Source organism: Lissotriton vulgaris, chromosome 1_1 (genome assembly GCF_964263255.1).
Source record: "Lissotriton vulgaris chromosome 1_1, aLisVul1.2, whole genome shotgun sequence".
Lineage (NCBI taxonomy): Eukaryota > Metazoa > Chordata > Amphibia > Caudata > Salamandridae > Lissotriton > Lissotriton vulgaris.
In genome coordinates this window covers 1,317,739,707-1,317,760,981 of record NC_141685.1, presented here as the reverse complement: position 1 = coordinate 1,317,760,981, position 21,275 = coordinate 1,317,739,707, and the positions used below count along the sequence as shown (strand labels likewise).

At 49.5% G+C, this 21,275-nt stretch overlaps 1 protein-coding gene across 1 annotated transcript in view; it reads left to right on the top strand.

Annotated features, from left to right (window-relative positions):
• The window catches only part of TFCP2 (transcription factor CP2), a 311,771-nt gene that overhangs the window by 237,118 nt on the left and 53,378 nt on the right, over positions 1-21,275 (top strand). Inside the window, exons 14-15 of the mRNA XM_086965818.1 lie at positions 4,633-4,775; positions 20,897-20,948. Of these exons, the coding sequence (XP_086821944.1) occupies positions 4,633-4,775; positions 20,897-20,948 (195 nt within the window). The remainder of the gene's footprint in view (positions 1-4,632; positions 4,776-20,896; positions 20,949-21,275) is intronic.

Genomic DNA, 21,275 nt, shown 5'->3' with positions numbered 1-21,275 from the left:
GGGATTAGAGGAAAGGGTCTTGGGGCGACAAGATACGACTGTCTCTGCGTGCTCTTCAGTCTCTGAAGTGGTAGTGTTCAGCGGAGACTCTTCTCAGAGGGGTTCCCTTTCACAAGAACATTTCCACACAGACTATCGTGACGGATGCGTCTCCCTGGGGGGCGCTTTCCGGAGACTTGCAGATTCAAGGAACGTGGTCCCTGATGGAGTCCACGTATCAGATCATTTTCCGGGAACTCAGAACTGTTCACTTGGCACTGAAGGCGTTTCTTCCGTCCTTCCAGACCAACTCTCTGCTTGTACAGACGGACAATACGACCACAATGTATTACCTCAACAAGCAGGGGGGGTTCAAGATCGCGCACTCTGTCGCAGGAGGCGCGGGCGATCTGGCGCTGGTTTCTAGCCAGAGGACTGATGATAACGGCTACCCATCTGCCAGGTGTGCAGAATGTTCAGGCAGACGTGCTGAGCAGACTGATTCAGGAAAACCACGAATGGGTCATAAACGACGAAGTACTGGGAGAAGTCTTCGGCAAATGCCGAGACTTCGCCTCCAGGTACTACCTGCGGGGAAGCTGGGGAATGCGTTCTGGATTAACTGGTCGAACAGCTTTCTGTACGCTTTTCCACCCTTTCCCCTGATTCCGGCGCTGTTCATCAAGCTGTCCCAGTCCAGGGCGCGGATGATCCTGATGTCCCCGGACTGGCCCAGGCAGTGGTGGTTCACGGACCTGCTTCACCGGTTTCTCCGTCCTCACATACGGCGGCCTTGCAGGCCGGACCTTCTCACAAAGTTCAGGGGGCAGATGTTGCACCCCAACCTCTTGTCTTTGAGTTTGGCTGCATGGCTCCTGAGTGCAATATGGCCATTTGCATCTACCAGAAGTTTGTATGGACATACTGAAGGAGGCTAAGCAACCTTCCACTAGGACTTCTTATGCTTACAAGTGGAAGAGGTTTTGCATCTGGTGCAAGTCCAAGGACCATGACCTGACGACGTGTAAGGAAGATGTCATCCTTCCGTATCTTCTACACCTGGCGCAGTCGGGCCTTAATGTCCAATCCATTACGGTTCATCTTGCTGCGCTGACTGTCTACAGCAAATGCCCTTTAGACTTCCTTCTTCCAGATCCCTGTGATCAAAGACTTTTTGGAAGGCTGGAAGAAAGCATTCCCTCCGGTCTAGCTTCCTTCGCCTTCATGGGGATTGAATGTGGTGCTGTCCAGATTCATGAAGGAGCCTTTTGAACCTATTCATAAGGCTTCGTTGCAGCACCTGTCCTGGAAGGCGGCGTTCCTCGTGGCCATCACATCGGTCCGCAGGGGGAGTGATATTCAGGCGTTGTGTTGCCAAGAACCTTATACTGTATTTCATGCTGCTAAGGTTGTTACGCATACTCAACCTAAATTTCTTCCAAAGGTTATTTCTGATTTTCATGTCAACCAGGCAATAACTTTGCCTACGTTTGTTCAGAATCCTGCATCTCCAGCGGAAAGGTCCCTACATTCCCTGGATGTTAGGAGGGTGTTGGAATTTTATCTGGATAAAACCAGAGATATTCGTGGTTCAGATCAATTGTTTGTCAATTATGGATCAGTCAGGACCGGTCTTGCTACCTCAAAACAGTCCATCTCTTGGTGGATTGTGTCCTGTATACAATTGTGTTACCAAAAGGCTAATACGACCTTAGGAGGTAAACCTAAGGCTCATTCCACCAGGGGCAAAGCTGCCACGACTGCTTTGCTACTTAATGTTCCAATTGCAGAAATCTGCAAGGCCGCCACTTGGAAGTCGGTCCATACCTTTGTTAAGCATTACTGTCTGGACACTGATGCCAAGGCAGATGCTCAGGTTGGGCAGGCTTCGCTGCGAAATCGGTTCGCACAGTGGTGGTGATATTTCTCGGTTCTCCACCGCCGCTTTGGTGTGGGGATGGGCTTGCCATTCTATTCACTAGATTATGACTATACACAGAGATCCCCTACTACAGAAGGAGTAGTTTCTGTCCTGTAACTCCAGTTCTGTAGTAGGGGTATCTCTGTTATAGTCATAAGCGCTCGCCCTCCTCCACGGTGGAGAGAGATATTCATGTAAGAAATGCTACAGGTCTGGCGTGTTACGCCTTCAAAAAGAACTGAAGGTGAAAGGGACCTGCACTGCATTCTGGGATACTGTGAGGCTTCTGGAAAGTTCTCTTAAAGGCACAGTATCCTGTTTTGAGCCACATAATGGCAGCCTATGGGGCTTGTCTGTCCACTCCTTCCTCTCTATCATTCCAGAGAGTTTTGCTGTTAAAGGCAAGGTTTTCTCTGTGGAAAACCCTGGACAGGCTGTGCTGTTTGTGGGTTTTGGTGAAATTTCTAGTTGAAGTATTGGACAGTGTAGCCTGTGGATATAGGCTGCATTATCTGTCTTTAAATTCTCTCAAGTGTCTATGCAGGTCTGCATGTTTTGACAGCTTAAGAGATTATTTTTGATTGCTCCGGGGTCCGCGCACATGGGCGGGACTATTCACTAGATTATGACTATAACAGAGATACCCCTACTACAGAACTGGAGTTACAGGACAGAAACTACTCCTTACCCCTGCTCTCTTCCTCCCCTTTGAGATTTCAGGGTCCCTCTTAAGTTTTCGAATCACACCTCTTACAATTACTCGTGTCTCGGAGACCAAGTTTGTGTAGTTTGAGAGGCATGTGATATATTTGATAAATGTATTTAAAATGAATAATTCGTAAATTACCATTGGGAGTGTGTTGGCCGGTCAGTTTGCAGATGTTTCCATTAGTATCAGTAGAGGATTTAGTTTATCCTTCCATCGAGCTAGACTTCATCATTTCATCGAGCTAGACTTCTATCCACCTCCCTCACTGTTTCATTTCGCACTGCTTTGTATAGTTTGGTGGCCAGCATGCGCCGAGTAAGGGCAACCTATGAAAGCTGTAGGGAATGTAGGCGGGGGCGGTTCCACAGGAAAAGACGTGTAGTGCGTCTTGACTGCGAGCTTCATACGGTGTAGACTGAATTGAAAGAGAGGAGTCTGGTTAGTGATGTATGCAAGTTCCTCAGATGTAATGAAGTTCACATCTGGGTATAGGTCCTGCATGCAGTCGAGACTAGCCTCCCTAAGCGAATGCGTTGGGCCAGCCTCCTCTGTCACTGATTGTGACAATGATGACAATGCGATCTACCAGGGAACGCAGGAGAGGCCACCATCTATCCACCTGGTGCTCAAGCATTGTGCAGGCCTTTTCATAATTTTCTCTTAGAACGACCTCCGGGTCACGATGCACCCACACCCCCAGATATTTCATTGGTTCAGTTGACCATACAAACGGATATTCCATAGGTGGCGGGGTAGTATTCGCGGTCAAGGGTATTATCACTGACTTGGCCCAGTTGATCGTGAGACAAGAAAACAGGCAAAAACGAATATATTCCTGCAGAACAGGGTACACATATCTGTGCGGTTCTCGGATGAAAAGCGCCACATTGTCCGCATACAGGGCTATACTAACAAGGCGATGCTTGAAGTTTAGTCCTGATTCCCTATGACGCTGTCTTATCACACACGCCAGTGGTTCTAGCATGAGAGCGGATAAAAAGTGGCGATAGAGGGCAACCTTGTGGTGTGCATCCCATAGTTCTTTAGCAAGACTGCTGCCTGTAGACCTTTTTTGAAAAAATTATTTTGAAAACGATAATATAATGAAATTGTATCATCTTAATAGCATTTATTTTTAATTCTGACTTAAAACACAGTACATGTATTTAGCTAGGCAATGTTTTATTCTGGGTTTTTTTAAAGTATGTTTTCTGTTTGAAATGTGCATTTCTGGTATTTTTTTGTATCTGAATTTATCCACGTTGGGTACCTAAGCTTATAGGGCAATTCCCCGACGAGAAAATCAACTGTTCAGGACTTTATTCAATAATTGTTTTATTCATAGTCTGTATAATCATACCTCATCTCGCCATTCAAAATTAAAGTACCTGAAGCACTATTTACATATTTGTTTACGTGTACCATGTTACAAAGTTTACTTTCAACCCCTGATTGGGTGCTAGTTTTTGTTTGCATATTTTCATCCGAACTTGTTTTTTTACACTACCTTCTGTTTTAAATTTAGTACAGCTAACAAAAACAAAGTAATGTAAATGGCTGTTAATTCCTTACTGACTAGTATGTATGTTAGTAAATTTAAAAGAGGTCTTTGACAAACTTTTAGCAGAGTACAACTATGCTTAGGCTAATATTAGATTATCTAAATGAACTTTTTTCAGTATAGAATTGGAATCCAAAGCAAAACCATTGTTTCTCTAGAGCTGGGCTAATTTCTTTATTGTTAAACATATATAACCAATTCAGATTTCCCAAAGCCTTACATTCCCAAAGAGGTAGAAATGTGGCTTCTAAAGAAATGGGGCGTGAGCCTTTAGGAATTACAGATGTACTTTTGAGAATCATGAATTGTCAATCATGCAAGCTACCTTTTTAATGTTTGTGAAAATTGAGTTACAGTAGATCTTGTCTGTGCTCTATTGTTTTTTTGGTTGCAAATAAACATATGTATTGTTAGTGTTCATCACCTAATTTCGATCAACAATATAATCTCTTATTTGTGCAGTGTACCATGCAATATACATGGAAGAGCTGACGTCTGTGGAACTTACTGAAAAAATTGCTCAACTCTTCAGCATTTCACCTCGGCAGATCAACCAGATCTACAAACAAGGGCCAACGGGCATACATGTACTAATTAGTGATGAGGTAAGGGTTGCATAGAAGCATATGCGAGCATTAGTCGTAAAACTGAGTGATGATGAGCTGACTGCTTTTCGTTTGCTTTTTTATGAACTGACTTTTTGTCAGCGAACTGTCCCCTAATTTTGTAAGTGCTGGATCTTGAATTTCAGCATAACCAAGTTTTATATGTGTGAGGACTAACTGGAACAGAATTATGCTGTGATAAGGAGCTTAACTCTTGCTTTTTGTCTTGCTCTTCCACTCTCTGTAAATGAATAATCTCCCATTCAGGGTTAAATATTGCCCTTTGCTTTTAGCCACCAGTGTTTAAGTTGGGATCTGGATGGTGACAAATATGTTGTAGAAAAAAAGGGGATGCACTTGGCTTCCATGGACTGTAAACTGGGTTCCTTCTATTTATTAGGGCATACTTTGGCAGACTTTGATTTCCTTGTGTGTCGAAGATAATCTGAAGGGGTTGTGTATGGGGCCCATACCTTTTCTGGCTGTATACACATACAAATTTCTGATAAACCTCTAGTTGCATATCCCTCACCTTTTGAATATTCCTGAATATTCCTGAAGCGTCAAACTGGATATGGAAACTTTTTAGCAATACCTCTTTGCATCCGTAGACGGCTCCACTCTGAAAATGACGTACAGACCCTATATAGGCGCTACTCCCTAGCATCATTTTCTTTATTTCCGCACCACCAGATGCGGTCTGGAGCTACCTCTCATCTCTTTAAGACCCGTACCTCAATCAAAATTCACTTTTTCAGTGTTCAAAGGACATCTTCTCTCCCCCCCCCCCCCCCCCCCCCCCCCCCCAAGGACTGACATAAACAACCATCGAAGGCCGATCCTCATCAAATTTGCTTGTGATGCCTGGGGTTGAATCACAACTCTAAGATCTTCGGTGACTAAAAATTGTGCGGTGTAACCGCCCTGCCTTGAGCGGTTCTGCATTTCTGTCTCTGCAACATTCACTTGAAAGCTTGGTGGTGCAGGTGTCCGCCGGCAAAACTGACCCCAACACTTATCAGACTTTACCTTGAATAGTGAGTCAAAACAGGTGGAGACATTCGAGATGTCTTCTCGTCCCCCCAGTTTGGTGCTTCGGTCAGTAAATGTCAGCAGTCTGCTGAACATGTCATTCCATTGGATTCACCAGACTGGGGACAAGACAGACTCAATTCTCTTGAGTGGTTCAATGAGTGCAGGGCAATGTCACACTCACTGGGCTTATCTGCCTCAATTTGCCAATCACATTAGCCCTACCCTTCCTTTCACACCCCTTTCTTTCACAACGCAGTACCTTCCACTGTTCATCCCCAGTGACTGACAGAGAACCACCTGTACATTTTGCGAGAGGAGGTGCATGCTCTTTTGGTCAAAGGGGCTAGTGAGAGAGTGCCCTTGCCAGAAATAGGACGTGGTTGTTATTCCTACTATTTTCTGGTGCCCAAGAAGGACAGAGGCGCCTTTATTCGATTTTAGACATGCACTCTCAACGCCTTCCTCTGGAAGGAAAAATTCAAAATGCTCATGCTGGCCCATGTATTTTCTCCCCTTGACCCTTGAGACAGGATGGTGTCGGGCTTGTAAGACTCCTATTTCAATATATCCATCTTGTTGGCCCATCAGTTGTTCTACCCTTACAGTCAAAACTCATTGAGAAACACATTAATAGACACCTGTCTAATTATCTGGAAACTCATCAATTACTAGATATCTCCCAATCAGGATTTTGGGCTAAACATAACACCGAGTCCGCCCTTATTAAGGTCACCGATAATATACGCATTGCTGCTGACAAGGGACAAGCAGCACTTTTGGTGCTGCTTGACCTGTCAGCAGCATTTGACACTATCACATCCTTCTGGAAAGGCTCCAAGACCTAGGCATTCAGGGGCAAGCGCTGAGTTGGATTGCCAACATTTTTTACAGATAGAACACAAAGAGTCACCATGGGATCCTTTACATCTGCCACTACCAAAGTAAGCAAGGGAGTCCCGCAGGGATCCTGCCTAAGCCCAACTCTTTTCAATATATATGTAACCCCTCGGGCCAGACTCATGAGATCTTTGGGATTCACTCTAGTCTCATACGCTGACGACACCCAGCTCCTTCTAACATTTTACAAAAACACACCCAACATCGATTTGTTCTCCGAGGGTATGAAATCTATCGCTGCTGGGATGCATAACACTATCTACAACTTAACGGGGGCAAATCAGAGATCATGTTGTTTGGAGGAGCTACCACTCACTGGTCACCTACTTGGTGGCCTGAAGAGCTGGGAAGTGCCCCCACTCCCAACGAAGTGGTTAAGAACTTGGGTGTCAATATTGATCACAGACTCACACATAACACACATGCCAACACTATTGCAGGTTCCTGCTACTATATTATGGGCCTCCTGCGTAGGATTTTTCCACACTTACCTTCCTCCACTAAAAAAAAACCTAATACAGGCCCTAATATTGAGTAGACTTGATTACTGCAATGCCCGGCTGTTTTCGGCCAACGAAAGCGCCATTAATAAACTCCAGGTGGTACAGAATACTGCTGCCCGACTCACCAACAACGCCCCTTCCAGAACACCCTCCGGACCACTCCTCAATCAACTCCACTGGCTCCCCATAAAGAAAAGGGTAAAGTTCAAAATAGGCTGTATTATTTACAAGGCTCGTAATGGCAAGGGCCCCAAGTATCTCACTAACAAGCTCTCCTTCTATGCACCGACACGTAATCTCAGGTCCAGTAACGAGCATTTGCTAACCATCCCCAGAATCAAAAAAGCTTGTAGTGGTGGCAAATCCTTTTCTGATCTTGCCCCCCTATTCTGGAATAGTCTGCCTTCTCCGTTACGCTCAGGACAGAATTTGGCTCAATTTAGAAAAATGCTAAAAACCCACCTCCTCTAATTCCTCCCTCCAGGTCTGATGTTCCTCTGTCCGAAGCGCCGAGATACCCTCACGGGTGATTCAGCGCTTTACAAATCAATAAATATCAAATATCGAACGCTACCTGGCTCCCTTTCATCAGAGCCAATCTGAACAAGGTTCGGTTTCGTGTCTTTCCCCTGAGGAAAAAGAGTCCTGAACTTTAAGGCTATGATCCCAATCTTTTGTTCTTGGCTCTGGATTTCAGTGAGGTCAATTCTTGAGTTTGCTGGGTCTGATGGCCTCCTGCAGGTCACGCACCCCAGGTAGCATATGCAGGCTCTGCAGTGGGATCTGAAGACTACATGGGTCCAACATCAAGATGCATCTCTGAACACATTAATATTTCAGAGGAGACTGCAAAATATCTGTATTGGTGGTTACTATCTGCGGTGGAGTCAAGTGAACAAGCTCAGCCATCGGCACCTAATGTTTCAAAAGTTGCAGTTATGGCCAGGCGCGGCCTGAGGTCTGTTGCAAGATTTTGGGAGGGGGAACTTGGCTCGATCCGTTTGTCCATATCCGCATTTCTGCGCATTGGAGTTTCCAATTTGTCTCTCACACAAGAGCCTTGTTCTGCCTAGAGTGGAACTCTGGACTCTTGTATGCCTTTTCACTGGTACCACTCCTGCTCTGAGTTCTCAAAAAGACTGACCGGACCCTAGTAATCTTATTGGCCCTGGACTAGGAACAAAGAGTTTGATCTCCAGAACTCCTGGTTATGAGCATCTGTCCTCCAAACAGGCTGCCCCTCTGAGTGGATTAGCTGTCACAGCAGCTAGGCAGGGTTCTGTTCCTGGGCATTCGCAATATCCACCTTCATGCTTGGAGTCTGGGCAGCGACAGCTGATTATCTTAGACCCTTCCTCTGGGGGTGGTTGATGTAATCTTGGCAGCCAGGTGCCCCTTGACAAAAACTGTTGTTGGGATATATTTGTAGCTTTGTTTGATACTCTGCAGCTAGAAACCCTCCAGGCACAGTTATCTGACATTTTGTTGCCAGCCCGGTAAGGCCTTGCTCTGCATAAGGTTAAAGGGTATCTTTTGGCTCCTTCTGCCTTTTTTAAGTCACTGGATCAGCCCTCTTAGTTTAAGTCTCCACTTGTTATGCGCTTTTTGAAAGGTTTGCACCATTGGTTTCCCCGCTCTCCCTTTGTCATGCCACAGTGGTACTTTGACTAACTCCTCATATTTGTCATCTGCACTCCATTTCTGACACTTCACAGCTGTTTCTGTCGCTCCTCACCCTCAAGACGGTGTTCTACGTTGCCATAACATCAGCGCGGTGTGAGAGTGAGCTTCAAGCTCTTTGTGTCAACCTGCCACACACCACCTTCTTCCCAGACAAATCTGGTTTTGCGGATCTTTCTTGACTAAAGTTGTGACACTGTTCCAGGTCACTTAGCATCACCTTGTGGACATTCATTGTTCCTCCTCAGTCATGTAAGGAGAAGACACTGCTCATCTTGATCTCAAAATAGCATTGAGCTTTTGCATATTTACATTGATTGTACCAAAGAACACCTGGTGAACTATCAGCACTTTGTGGGATTCTCTGGAGAGAAAAAAGGCTATGCTTTCCAGAAGAGAACGATCTCTGGCTGGATCGTGCTTTTCATTAAGATCTGCCATTCTTTGGTTAGGAAGCTGCCACCTGAAGGACTACATGCTCACTCCACCAGGAGCAAAGCTGCTGCCACTGCGTTTGCATGCAGAGTACCTGTCCAAGGCATTTGCTTGCCAGCTAGGTTGACATCCCTGCATATGTTCATGAAGCCCTATTGTCAGGATAGTCAAGTCTGCAGAGCGGGGCATTTTGCACAGGACTTTCTTGTTTAAACCCATCCACAGACCCACCTCCCAATAGATACTGCTTTGGTGTCTATTCAGAAGATGAGGAATCTGCACCTATAAGTCTCTATCAGAAGAACAAGTTACTTACCTTCAGAAACTCTTTGTTCGAGGCATGTTTGGCTGTAGATACACATGCTCTACATACTTCCACCATCTGGTGTTGGGCCCGGATGTGTGCAAGTTGTTTTTCTTCAAAGAAGTCTTTCTAGGGGAGGAGCTACGACACCAATCAAGATGGCCGCATAGTCTCCCGGCTCCGCTGACCTCCGTCCTTTGCTCTATCATCCTGTTGCTTATCCTGAGTACCTGCACCGGATCTGTGTGTGTGATCCGACCCGCACTCCAGTGGTGCAATCCCGGAGTTTCTCCGCCGTTGTGGAGCGGAGCTACGTCGATGGTCGCATTGAGGCCTAACCCAGCAGAGAAGCCGGGGTCTCGAGTGCTGGCTCTGCCGGGTCCGAGTTGAATAACAACTGACTGCTGAAGGTGGTTGGGTCCGGTCTCTGGAACACTCAGACTTTTTTGATTGTTTTGCCACCATCAGCTGCATGGTGCCCTACAGAAGGTGAGGTGACGAGTGACGCACGGTGCTGTGTCGCGGGGGCACCTGACCGGGGGTCCGGCATTCATATCGCCGTTTCCCCGGGTCGGTGCCTCGCTGCGTACTACTGCTCGCTAACCGTCAGTCCCTCATGGCTTCCTCCTGCTCCGCCTAATTTTGCCCCGGAGAAGGCGCCTCTCCGTGGGGTCCACCATGTTGGAGGACGAAACGAATCTAGCGGACCAGGCTTGAAATGGCCCGTCACTGCGTACGGTGCTGGAGGCACTCATGGCACTTAAGGGAACTATTGAAGTCCAGATTTGCAGTTTGTTGTCTGCGACGGACGGACTCACAAGCATGAGACCGGATCCTGACTCGACCGCCCGCGACCCGGCAGCCAGCCCGCTTTTCAATGGATGTCTCGGAGGTGTATCTTGACCCGGCGATTGAAGCAGTGTTTGCCCCTATTGAAGTAGATCTAGCTGACTGTACTGTGCCTGGTCACCCCACGGAACCGTTAGAACCCCCGATTGTGTATCCCCCGGAACATTTACATGTCGTCTCCATTTTGGATCCTTCCACTTTCTATCCTTTGCTGTTTTGGACCGTGTCGACTCCCCTCCCCTGTCGGTCTTTCAAGATGGCGGATGGGGTAAAAATTGGCTTCGGAGGCGGGGAGGGTCAACATTGGTACCAGCCAACTACATCGGGCCCTGCCGTTATTTTCTTATCTGTGTACTCCTGTTCGGTAGACTTTGACAGTACTTTGTGGGAAGTGCTTTCCTTAATTGATGACTTCAGTGAATTTGATCGGGGCCAGGGTTGAGGTTCTTCTCCGAGTCTCTCATTGTGGCACTATGTTTAACTGGATTGTTTATTATTGACCTAACGGAGTCCGGGGTGGGGCTGGCTACGACGGGGGAGGGAGACCGGGAGCCCGTAGAACTATGCCCTCCTCCGATTTCCCTCATTGTGTGGGGTTCTTTGCCTTTTCTTTTCTTTCCCTTTCTACTATATTTCGGGTTCTGGTTACTGGGCGACAGGCACGCTGCGAGGGGGGTGGCCGTAGTCATCAGCAGGGGTGCAGGGTGTGGGGGTGGGTGTTTCGTTTTTATTTTTGTTCTATGGCCTCTTTTCTTCCTTCTCTTCCCTTGCCTTTTCTTTCTTTTGCCTTTTCCGGGTTAGTGTAGTGGGTTCGGCTTTCCTTACATCCTTGTTTCTACATCTGTACCTTGAGTTTTCTGAGGTTCTGGTGCTGTGGGGCGAACAATAATGATGGCGTAGACGAATAATAGTGTGCTACTTATCCTGATGTCGTATGTCTTAACGCCGCTGACCTACATGATAGCGAACTTACTTTGGACACGTTCTTTTGCTCGCCCCCTTTTGTGATCCGAGACACCTTACGACACCTGATCCTTTCAACTTTTTATATGTAAAATGAAAACCTCTTATCCTGTTTCCGAGTTGAACTGCTTTTGCAACCGATGTGCTTTGTGGATGGAGTTCCTATGCTCCCCAGGGAGGATGGGTCTGACGTTGGATTGTAATAAGGTACTGAAATGCCTAGCGGCCAGCCCTGGGGGTTGTAGGCCAGTGTCTGTATTTGATTGCAAATGTTAAATAAAGGTTTTCAAAGAAAAAAGAAGTCTTTCTAGTCACAAGACAAAGATACTCCTCCTCTCGGTGATAATGCGCATGGGCATCAACTCCATTGTTAGATTGTTTTCTTTCTGGCGTTGAGTTCGGACTTGTTTTGTGGCACTCTGGTTAGAGACTGTCTCCTTTCGGTTCATTGTTAATTTCCACCCTCGTCTTTATTGTTTAGGTCGTGATTTCTATCCTTGTGTCTGGAAAATCTGAGAAATTCTGACCGTCTATTCATCCTGCTCCGCCTCGCCCTTTCGGGCCTACTCTTTGTTTTAGCCAACTTCGACCGAGAATGTACTGTTAAGGGAACAAACTCCATTTGTTTTCTGCCCCACACAAAGTACCCGAGAACCGACCTCCATCAGGTTTGCAACTTATTTCTGTCTCCGGACCATTAGGAAGCAGACTGTGAAGCGTTTGATAGAAAAAGACATTATGGGACTGTAGGGCCCGTTGCGGAGAATGCAGCACAAAGAGACCGAAGAGATACCGGACATCGGTCAAGATGTTGAACAGTAACAAGAAGAACTTCATGAGGCCTCTGCAGCGGAGGAAGTGGCCTTCTCCATTCTTGACTCTGAATCGGACTTCATCTCTGATTCCGACCTCCACTCTGGACTTCAGATACACAATTTTCTTTCGGGCCCGCATACTGTGAGTACACCTGCCCCTTTTCCACCTCCCAAGAAATATTTGTTTTTGACCAATTCTTTGGCATCTAAGACACCACTGGTAGATTGCCATGGTAGGCACTGATCATCCTCTACCTACACCCCGCCCAGGGCTCGACACTGAAAGCTAAGCTGAAACAGATCCCGGCAAACATGACGCCAACGACTGACGTGGAGTCGACGGACGCCACCTACCGATATGCAGGGGTACTGCTAAACGAAAAATCTCTGGATCCAGTCTGACGCCTGGGGGTAATTCTATAGGTAAGGAATCTACAAATACATTGTTACCGAAGGTAAGTAACTTGTTCGACAGGGCGCATTGGGATAAAATCCAACATCTCCCTGTAGAATATAAACCAGCATTATCTGAAAGAAACAGGTTAGTATTAGATTCCTTACCTTAGAATATCCCCAGGAGTCAGACTGGATCCAGAAACTTTTGCGTAGCAGTACCCCAGCACGTCGGTAGGCATAGTCTGCGGCTCCGCGTCAGTCGTCGGCGTCGTTGGCGCCGGAATGATGTCGCCGGAGTATTTAGACGCCGCCCTCACGCGCTGACGTCCGTTCTTCTTTTTTCCACGCCATCTAGCGCAGATCCGAAAAAAGTGGTACCCCGTAGTCAATTTTTGCCTAAACTTTTTCGATCATTTTTGATCCTTTTCGAAGTCTATCGACTGCGATGGTGCCGGTAGGGAGGCCCAGGTTTAAGCCCTGCGCCGACTGCGACGGACTGTCGATTACAGACCCCCAACGCCGGTGTCTTCATTGCCTGGGCCTCAACCACGACGACAAGTCCTACTCCAACTGCCGGGCCCTGTTGTCTAAAGCTAGGTGGGAGCGGTCCTGCAAGCGACTCGAGCTCTGGCAGTCGGCCCGCGCCGCTCGAGGTCCCGGTCCGCAAGGATGTCGAGGGACCGGTCGCAGGGTCAGAGACACCATAGCTCCGGGAGTCGTCCTCTGTCTTCGGGCTTGAAGTCCTCAGGTAAGCACAAGAAGTCGAAGAGACGTCATCGCTCTTCCGACTCCCCCCCGACGCTCGCGTGATGCGGCCGGGGGTTTGGGGCGACACCGCCCACGCGGCTCCGATGGAGCTGCGGGCGTCGCGGCCTGCTTCATACCTGTCGGTCCGTGGGCAGAACGCGACGCCGGAGGAGATTGAGGCCTTCCTCACGGCCATGAGGCCGCTCACTCCTCTGTCTGGCTCCGCGGCGACTTTGGGCCCAGCGGCCCGACTAAGGGGCCCCAGCGGGTCGAGCGCTTTGGCCTCGACGCTGCGGGGTGCTTTGGCCCCGACGCTGCGGGGTGCTTTGGCCCCGACGCTGCCGGGTGCTTTGGCCCCGACGCTGCCGGGTGCTTTGGCCCCGACGCTGCCGGGTGCTTTGGCCCCGACGCTGCCGGGTGCTTTGGCCCCGACGCTGCCGGGTGCTTTGGCCCCGACGCTGCCGGGTGCTTTGGCCCCGACGCTGCCGGGTGCTTTGGCCCCGACGCTGCCGGGTGCTTTGGCCCCGACGCTGCCGGGTGCTTTGGCCCCGACGCTGCCGGGTGCTTTGGCCCCGACGCTGCCGGGTGCTTTGGCCCCGACGCTGCCGGGTGCTTTGGCCCCGACGCTGCCGGGTGCTTTGGCCCCGACGCTGCCGGGTGCTTTGGCCCCGACGCTGCCGGGTGCTTTGGCCCCGACGCTGCCGGGTGCTTTGGCCCCGACGCTGCCGGGTGCTTTGGCCCCGACGCTGCCGGGTGCTTTGGCCCCGACGCTGCCGGGTGCTTCGGTCCCGACGCCGCCGTGACTTCGATCCCGGCGCCGCAGGCCCCCACAGGATCCGGGTCCGGATCCGGGTCGTCGCCGGTCGATCTGGGTCGTCGCCGGTCGATTTTACGACCTCGCAAGGCGGCGCCGTCCCCGATCCCTCCCTCGATTCGGGAACTTCTTCTTGACACCGATGGGAGATTTCTACTTCTGTGACCCGGCCCCATCCTTTGATCCTGAGTCTCAGGTGATGGGTGGCGAGGCGGATTGGGAGGACCCAGTCTTATCAGGACTGGACAGGTGAGCTAGGGGACGTCAGTGGTCTGGACACCTCGCCGGACACTGGCTTTGTCTCCCCTCCTAGTGTGGCGACGGAGGAGGGGGCTGCTAACAGTGTGGTGCTGAAGCGGGCGGCCAAGGCCTTGGGCCTGAAGCTCCCCGTCGCGGCCGTGAGGACTAACCTCCTCACTGAGGTCAATAAACCTCAGGCAAGCTCGGCCGAGCCTCTGCTGCCATTTAATGAGGCCTTGTCTGACATTCTTCTGGGCACTTGGTCCAAGCCCGCTACAGGTCAGCCTGTAGATAGGAACGTGGCCAGATGCCACCGCCCGGCTCCAGGCGACCCTTGCTTCCTGTCCACCCACCCCACCCTCGAGAGCCTGGTCATCCAGGCCTCTAGACCGCATTCCCAACGGCTTACCCCGATCGGGAAGCCAAGAGGTACGAGCAATACAGGAAAAAGGTATTCTCATCCCTGAGTTTAGGGCTGCGGTCAGTCAACACCGCGTGCCTCTTGGGCCGTTACACCCACTTTCTGTGGGACACGGTCACGGACGTGCTGCCACAATGTCCGGTGGAGGTCCAGACTAAACTCACCCAAGCCCTTGCGGAGGGTCGAGGTGACACGGTACTCCATCTGGTGTGGGCTGGATACCCCGGACTCACTAGGCAGAGCGATGGCAACGACGGTGGTAATTCGTCGCTACGCCTGGTTGAGGTCCGCCAACTTTTCGGCAGATGTCCAAAATACCCTTATGAACATGCCGTTTGATGGCCGTCGCCTCTTTGGTGACAAAGCAGACCATGCGCTTTAAGGACTCCAGGGCTACGGCCAAGTCCTTGGGCCTCTCGGCCCGCACCAGCAAATGGCTGCTTTTCGCTCCTTTCGTGGCCAAGGAAGGGGCACCCCCACATGTCCTGCCAGCCACGGACTGCAGACTACCATCCAGCGCGGTGGCGGACATGGAAACTGCAGTGGCGGCGGTCGGGGACAAAGGCAAGGCCAGTCCACACCTGCTCCTGCAGCATCCGCCTCAAAACCCTCCTAGTCCGAGCTTTCAGGCCCATGTGACGCCAGTGGGGGGCAGGGTTTTCCATCACCACCTCCACTGGCGCACTGTCACATCGGACAGGTGGGTGCTGCAAATCGTCCGAAGGGGCTACTCCCTCCCCTTCGAGGCGACCCCCCCAGCCATGCCACCGCAGTACCACCGCGTGTCTGGGGTCTCATGAATCTTCTGCGAGAGGAAGTTACGGCCCTCTTGGCCAAGGGGGCCATTGAGCGCGTTCCTGGGCCAGAAGTAGCTTGTGGTTGTTACTCCCACTACTTTCAGGTTCCCAAGAAGGGCAAAGGGCCCTATCTTGGACCTGCGGAACGTCAACGGCTTCCTCCGGAAGGAGAAGTTCAAGATGCTGACACTGGCTCAGGTCTTAGTTGCCCTGGACCCGGGAGACTGGATGGTAGCATTGGACTTGCAGGACGCTTATTTTCACATCCCCGTCCTGCCGGCCCATCAGCGTTACCTGTGGTTCATAGTAAGCCATGAGCACTTTCAGTTTACCGTGCTCCCCTTTGGCCTTACCAGCGCCCCACGGGTGTTCACAAAAGTGATGGTGGTGGTCGCAGCTCATCTGTGCAGGTTAGGGGTTTCAGTCTTCCCCTACCTCGACGACTGGTTGTTGAAGGCAGGCTCGCTCCAGACAGTTGTCAGCCAACTCCAGACTACGGCCGACCTCCTGCACCTGCTGGGGTTCTCCATCAATGTGCCAAAGTCACACCTGTGTCCCTCTCAGAAGCTCCTCTTCATCGGAGCGGTTCTAGACTCGGCGCAGTTTCGCGTTTATCCTCCAGAACAGCGGTTCGGGATATTCAGGCTCTGATTCCGATCTTTCAGCCGTTATCCCGAGTCTCGGTCAGGTTGACGCTGCATCCTTCTGGTGCATCACGCCAGGTGGCGGATGCGGGCTCTGTAGTGGGACCTGAAGTTTCAGTGGGCCAGCATCAGGGCAACTTGCCTGACCATGTCTTGATCTCGGAGGGCACTGCTAGACAGTTGCAGTGGTGGCTCACGGACCGCGATTGGGTCAGCGGCAGATCCCTCTCCCTACCCCAACCGGAGCATGTAGTTGTGACGGACGCGTCCCTCCAGGGCTTGGGAGGGCCACATGGGAGAGGCGGAGATCAGAGGCCTCTGGTCTCCGGCGGAGTCCCGGCTCCACATCAACCTTCTGGAGCTGCGGGCGATCCGGCTTGCACTGAAGGCATTCCTCCCCTCTGTCCGGGGGAGTGAAGTGCAGGTGTTCACGGACAACTCCACCGCCATGTGGTACTGCAACAAACAGGGCAGGGTCGTGGACCCTATGCCAGGAGGCTCTGCACCTCTGGCAGTGGCTGGAACATCAGGGCGTGACCCTGGTGGTTCAACACCTGGCAGGGTCCCTGAAAGCCAGGGCGGAGGAACTCAGCCGTCGGTGTATGATGGATCACTAATGGCGTCTGAACTCGGACGTGGTGCAAGGCCTCTTTCAGCAGTGGGGAGAGCCTTGGTTAGATCTATTCGCCACAGAAGAGAACGCACAATGTTATCAGTTCTGCGCGTTGGAATTTCCAAGGCGGCACTCGCTCGGAGATGCTTTTCGTCACGAGTGGAGTTGCGGTCTGTTGTACGCCTTTCCGCCTATACCACTTCTGCCCAGAGTGCTGAAGAAGATCAGACGCGACCGGGCCCAAGTCATCCTTGTGGCTCCGGACTGGGCACGAAGATACTGGTATCCCGAGCTACTCAGCATGTCTGTCGATCCCCCGATTAGTCTGCCTCTTCAGGAGGACCTTCTGTCTCGGCAGCAGACGGTCCTCCACCCGAACCTGTCCAGTCTCCACTTACATGCGTGGAGATTGAGTGGCGGCAGTTGAAGCCATTTGACTTGCCTCCTGAAGTCTGTGATGTTATTCTGGCAGCCAGGCGTCCCTCCACAAAATCGGTATACGCCTGCAGGTGGAACAAATTTGTGGCATGGTGCAAATCAAAGGCTATGGATCCCCTTTCTGCCCCTCTTTCAGAGGTTCTCCTCTTTCTTCTTTCTCTTGCCAAGCAGGGCTCTGCTCTGGGCACTCTAAAGGGCTACCTCTCTGCCATTTCTGCCTTCTTAAGCTCCCTGATCAGCCCGCTTTGTTCAAGTCCCCAGTTGTAAATAGGTTTTTGAAGGGCATCACTCATATGTTTCCTCCTGTTCCTTTCGTGATGCCTCAGTGGGACTTGAACCTTGTTCTGACTTATCTGATGTGCGCTCCTTTAGAGCTACTTCGTAACTGTCCTCTTCGTCTCCTTACTCTCAAGACTGCATTCCTGGTTGCCAACACCTCTGCCAGGAGGGTGAGTGAGCTCCAGGCTCTTTCCTCTAAACCTCCTTTCCTTTCGGTTCATCCGGACAAAGTTGTGTTGCGGACGCAACCCTCTTTCCTGCCCAAGGTAGTCACAGCCTTCCACATCGGGTAGTCCATCATCTTGCCGACCTTCTTTCCGCCTCCACATCCCTCGAAAGAGGAAGAGAGGCTCCACCGTCTGGACCCAAAACATGCACGCTCATTCTATCTGGATCACACACGCCAGTTCCGGGTGGATGACCAACTCTTTGTTGGTTACGTGGGCGCTAAGAAAGGTCGGCGGTGCACAAGCGGACCATCTCTCAGTGGGTCGTGTTGTGCATCAATGTATGCTACTCTTTGGCTAAAAAGGAGCCTCCTGTTGGGCTGAGGGCCCATTCTACTCGGGCCACGGCGGCTACTACTGCCCTGGGTCGGGGAGTCCCCTTGCAGGACATCTTTCAGGCAGCTACGTGGCCCTCGCTGCACACGTTCGCAAGACACTACTGCCTGGACATCCTCCCCGTTCTGCAAACCGATATCTATGGTTACGGTCATCCCCTTTCAGGACCCTAGTTTCATGGCACCAGTGTTGGTCTTTATCATGGCTCTGCGTTCCTGGCGCAGAACAGCTATGTATAAGAACTGACATCAGCGCGCGTTGGCGGCGTCTAAGTACTCAGACGACGTCATCCCGGCGCCAACGATGCCAACGACGGACTCGGAGCCGCAGACGACGCCTACCGACGCTCAGGGGTACTGCTACGCTAAATTTTCCGGATCCAGTCTGACGCCTGGGGATATTCTACGGTAAGGAATCTAACACTAACTACTGTTTCTTACAGATATATCGTTACCGAAGGTAAGTAACTTGTGCATTAGCGCAGCAGATATGGAGATGGGCTATACCTCTCAACATCTTCCTCTTAGCCCAACATGTTCCAGGAGTACAAAACACCATAGCCGATCTGTTAAGCCGTCAGACACAACAGATCCACGAGTGGGAACTTCATCTACAAGTTCTTCAACCGTTCTTTCAGATGTGGGGACAACCTCAGATAGACCTCTTTTCCACTCGCGAAAACGCCAAATGCCCAAGCTTCGCCGCCAGGTATCCACACCCGCTGTCCAAAGGCAATGCGATATGGATAAACTGGTCCGACAAATTTGCGTACGCTTTTCCACCTCTCCCACTGCTTCCATTAGTGGTGCGCAAACTTCAGCAACATTCCCTCACTCTCATTCTAGTTGCTCCAACTTGGGCCAGACAACCGTGATACACCACACTGCTGCAACTTTCTGTGGTACTGCACTAAAAGCTATACCTGTCTCCACACTTCCTAACCCAGAACCATGGAGAGATCAGACACCCAGACCCAGCTCAACTCAATCTGGCTCCTGAGGTCCTAGAGTTCGGTTATCTTAACCTTTCTCCTGACTGTAAAAACGTCATTAAAAAAAGCTAGACGTCCTACCACTAGAGCATGTTATGCAGCCAAGTGGAAACATTTTGTAATATACTGCCATAACAACGACATCAATCCTCTAGATGTGTCTATTCGACACATCATAGGAAACTTACTACACCTTCAAAGATGTAACTTAGCGTACACATCTATTAGACTGCATCTTGCTGCCATTGCAGCATATCTACAAAATAGACAACATCTATAATTTTTTAGAGTACCTGCCATAAAAGCTTTTATGGAGGGCCTCAAAAGAATAATTCCTCCCAAAACACCACCTTCACATGTGTGGAATTTAAACATTGTTCTCACATGGTTAATGGGACCCTCCTTTGAACCTTTACATAAATGTGAACTGCAATTCCTAACTTGGAAAGTTGCTTTCCTAGTAGCTATTACATCTCTAAGAAGAGTTAGTGAGCTACAAACATTGACCATTCAGGAACCTTTTCTGCAAATGCATCATAATAAGGTTGTTCCCTGTACCAATCCTAAATTCCTTCCAAAAGTCATTTCACCCTTCCATCTCAATCAATCTGTAGAGCTGCCCTTATTCGTCTCACAGCCACAAACGGTCGCAGAAAGAGATCTTCATACCTTAGATATCAAAAGAGCATTGCTTTACTACATTGAAAGAGCACAACCTTTTCGTAAAACTAAACCGATTTTTTTGTGTCTTTCTCACCACCACACAAAGGCAACCCCATATCAAAATCTGGGATAGCTAGGTGGATTGTCAAATGTATACAAATTTGCTACCACAAAGCTAAACGTACATTATCTGTTCCTCCTAAAGCCCATTCTACTAGAAAGATAGGGGCTTCAATGGCATTTTTAGGGAACATTCCCTTAGATGACATCTGCAAAGCAGCTACGTGGTCTACACCGCACACATTCACAAAACACTATTGTGTAGATGTGCAAACTAAACAACAAGCTACTGTGGGCCAGGCTGTACTTAAAACACTGTTTCAAACTACTGCAACAGATACTGGTGGTCACCGCTAAGAGTGGGTACTGCTATACAATCTATGAACTGTGTGTAATCTGCAGCTCATATGCCTTGAACGGAAAATGCTACTTACCAGTATGCATCTGTCCTTGGCATGTAGAGCTGCAGAGTTACACACGCCCACCCGGCTACCTTTATCTGTTCCAGTATTATCTTAAGCATCCTTTTGTTTCTTACAAAATTACATCATTTCCCTGCTAGCGAAAACCAATCTAAGGATGGAGCCGATGCCCATACGCACTATTGTCCAAAGGAGGAGCCACCTATCTCGTAACTTCCAATGACTTTTCAGGACAAAAAACTGCAAACATCCGGGACCAACGCTAGGTGGCAATCTATGCACAGTGTGTAACTCTGCAGCTCTACATGCCAAGAACAGATGCATACTGGTAAGTAGCATTTTCCATATATTCCCAAAAATGGACAAATGCACATTCAGATGTTTAAAACCAAATTTTGCAAAATTGATTGTGTGTGTTGTCCTGTTAATACTGATATTCTTGGAAATAATCCAGGAAAATTATTCCCTTTCACATGTTTTTGTTTCTTGCAGATACATTAATAACCATTCTCACTGCCATGCATTTAAAGCAATTTTTTTTAAATATTTCAGATGATACAGAATTTTCAGGATGAAACGTGTTTTGTTCTTGACACAATGAAAGGTAAGAAAGAAGTAAATTGAATCTTTAATATATATGGACCCTATAACAGCTAATCTCTTTCACAGTTACTGTGAATGACACCAACCTTGTTATCTTCTCAATCGGTTTAATGTAAAGGTGGTGTTAAGCCTGGTTCTTTTTGAAAACTAGCAGGACTGAGAGTGGTAAAGTTGGCACAAATCCGTGACCAGTGTGCTGCTGTGCTGTATTAAAACATAACCATGATGACTATTATAAATGCTTAGGCACAGGATTGCAGTGTGCAAGTCTTTGACCTATGTCCGTGATCATTCCTTGTATGCCAATATGCATGATAGCTTTGTTTCA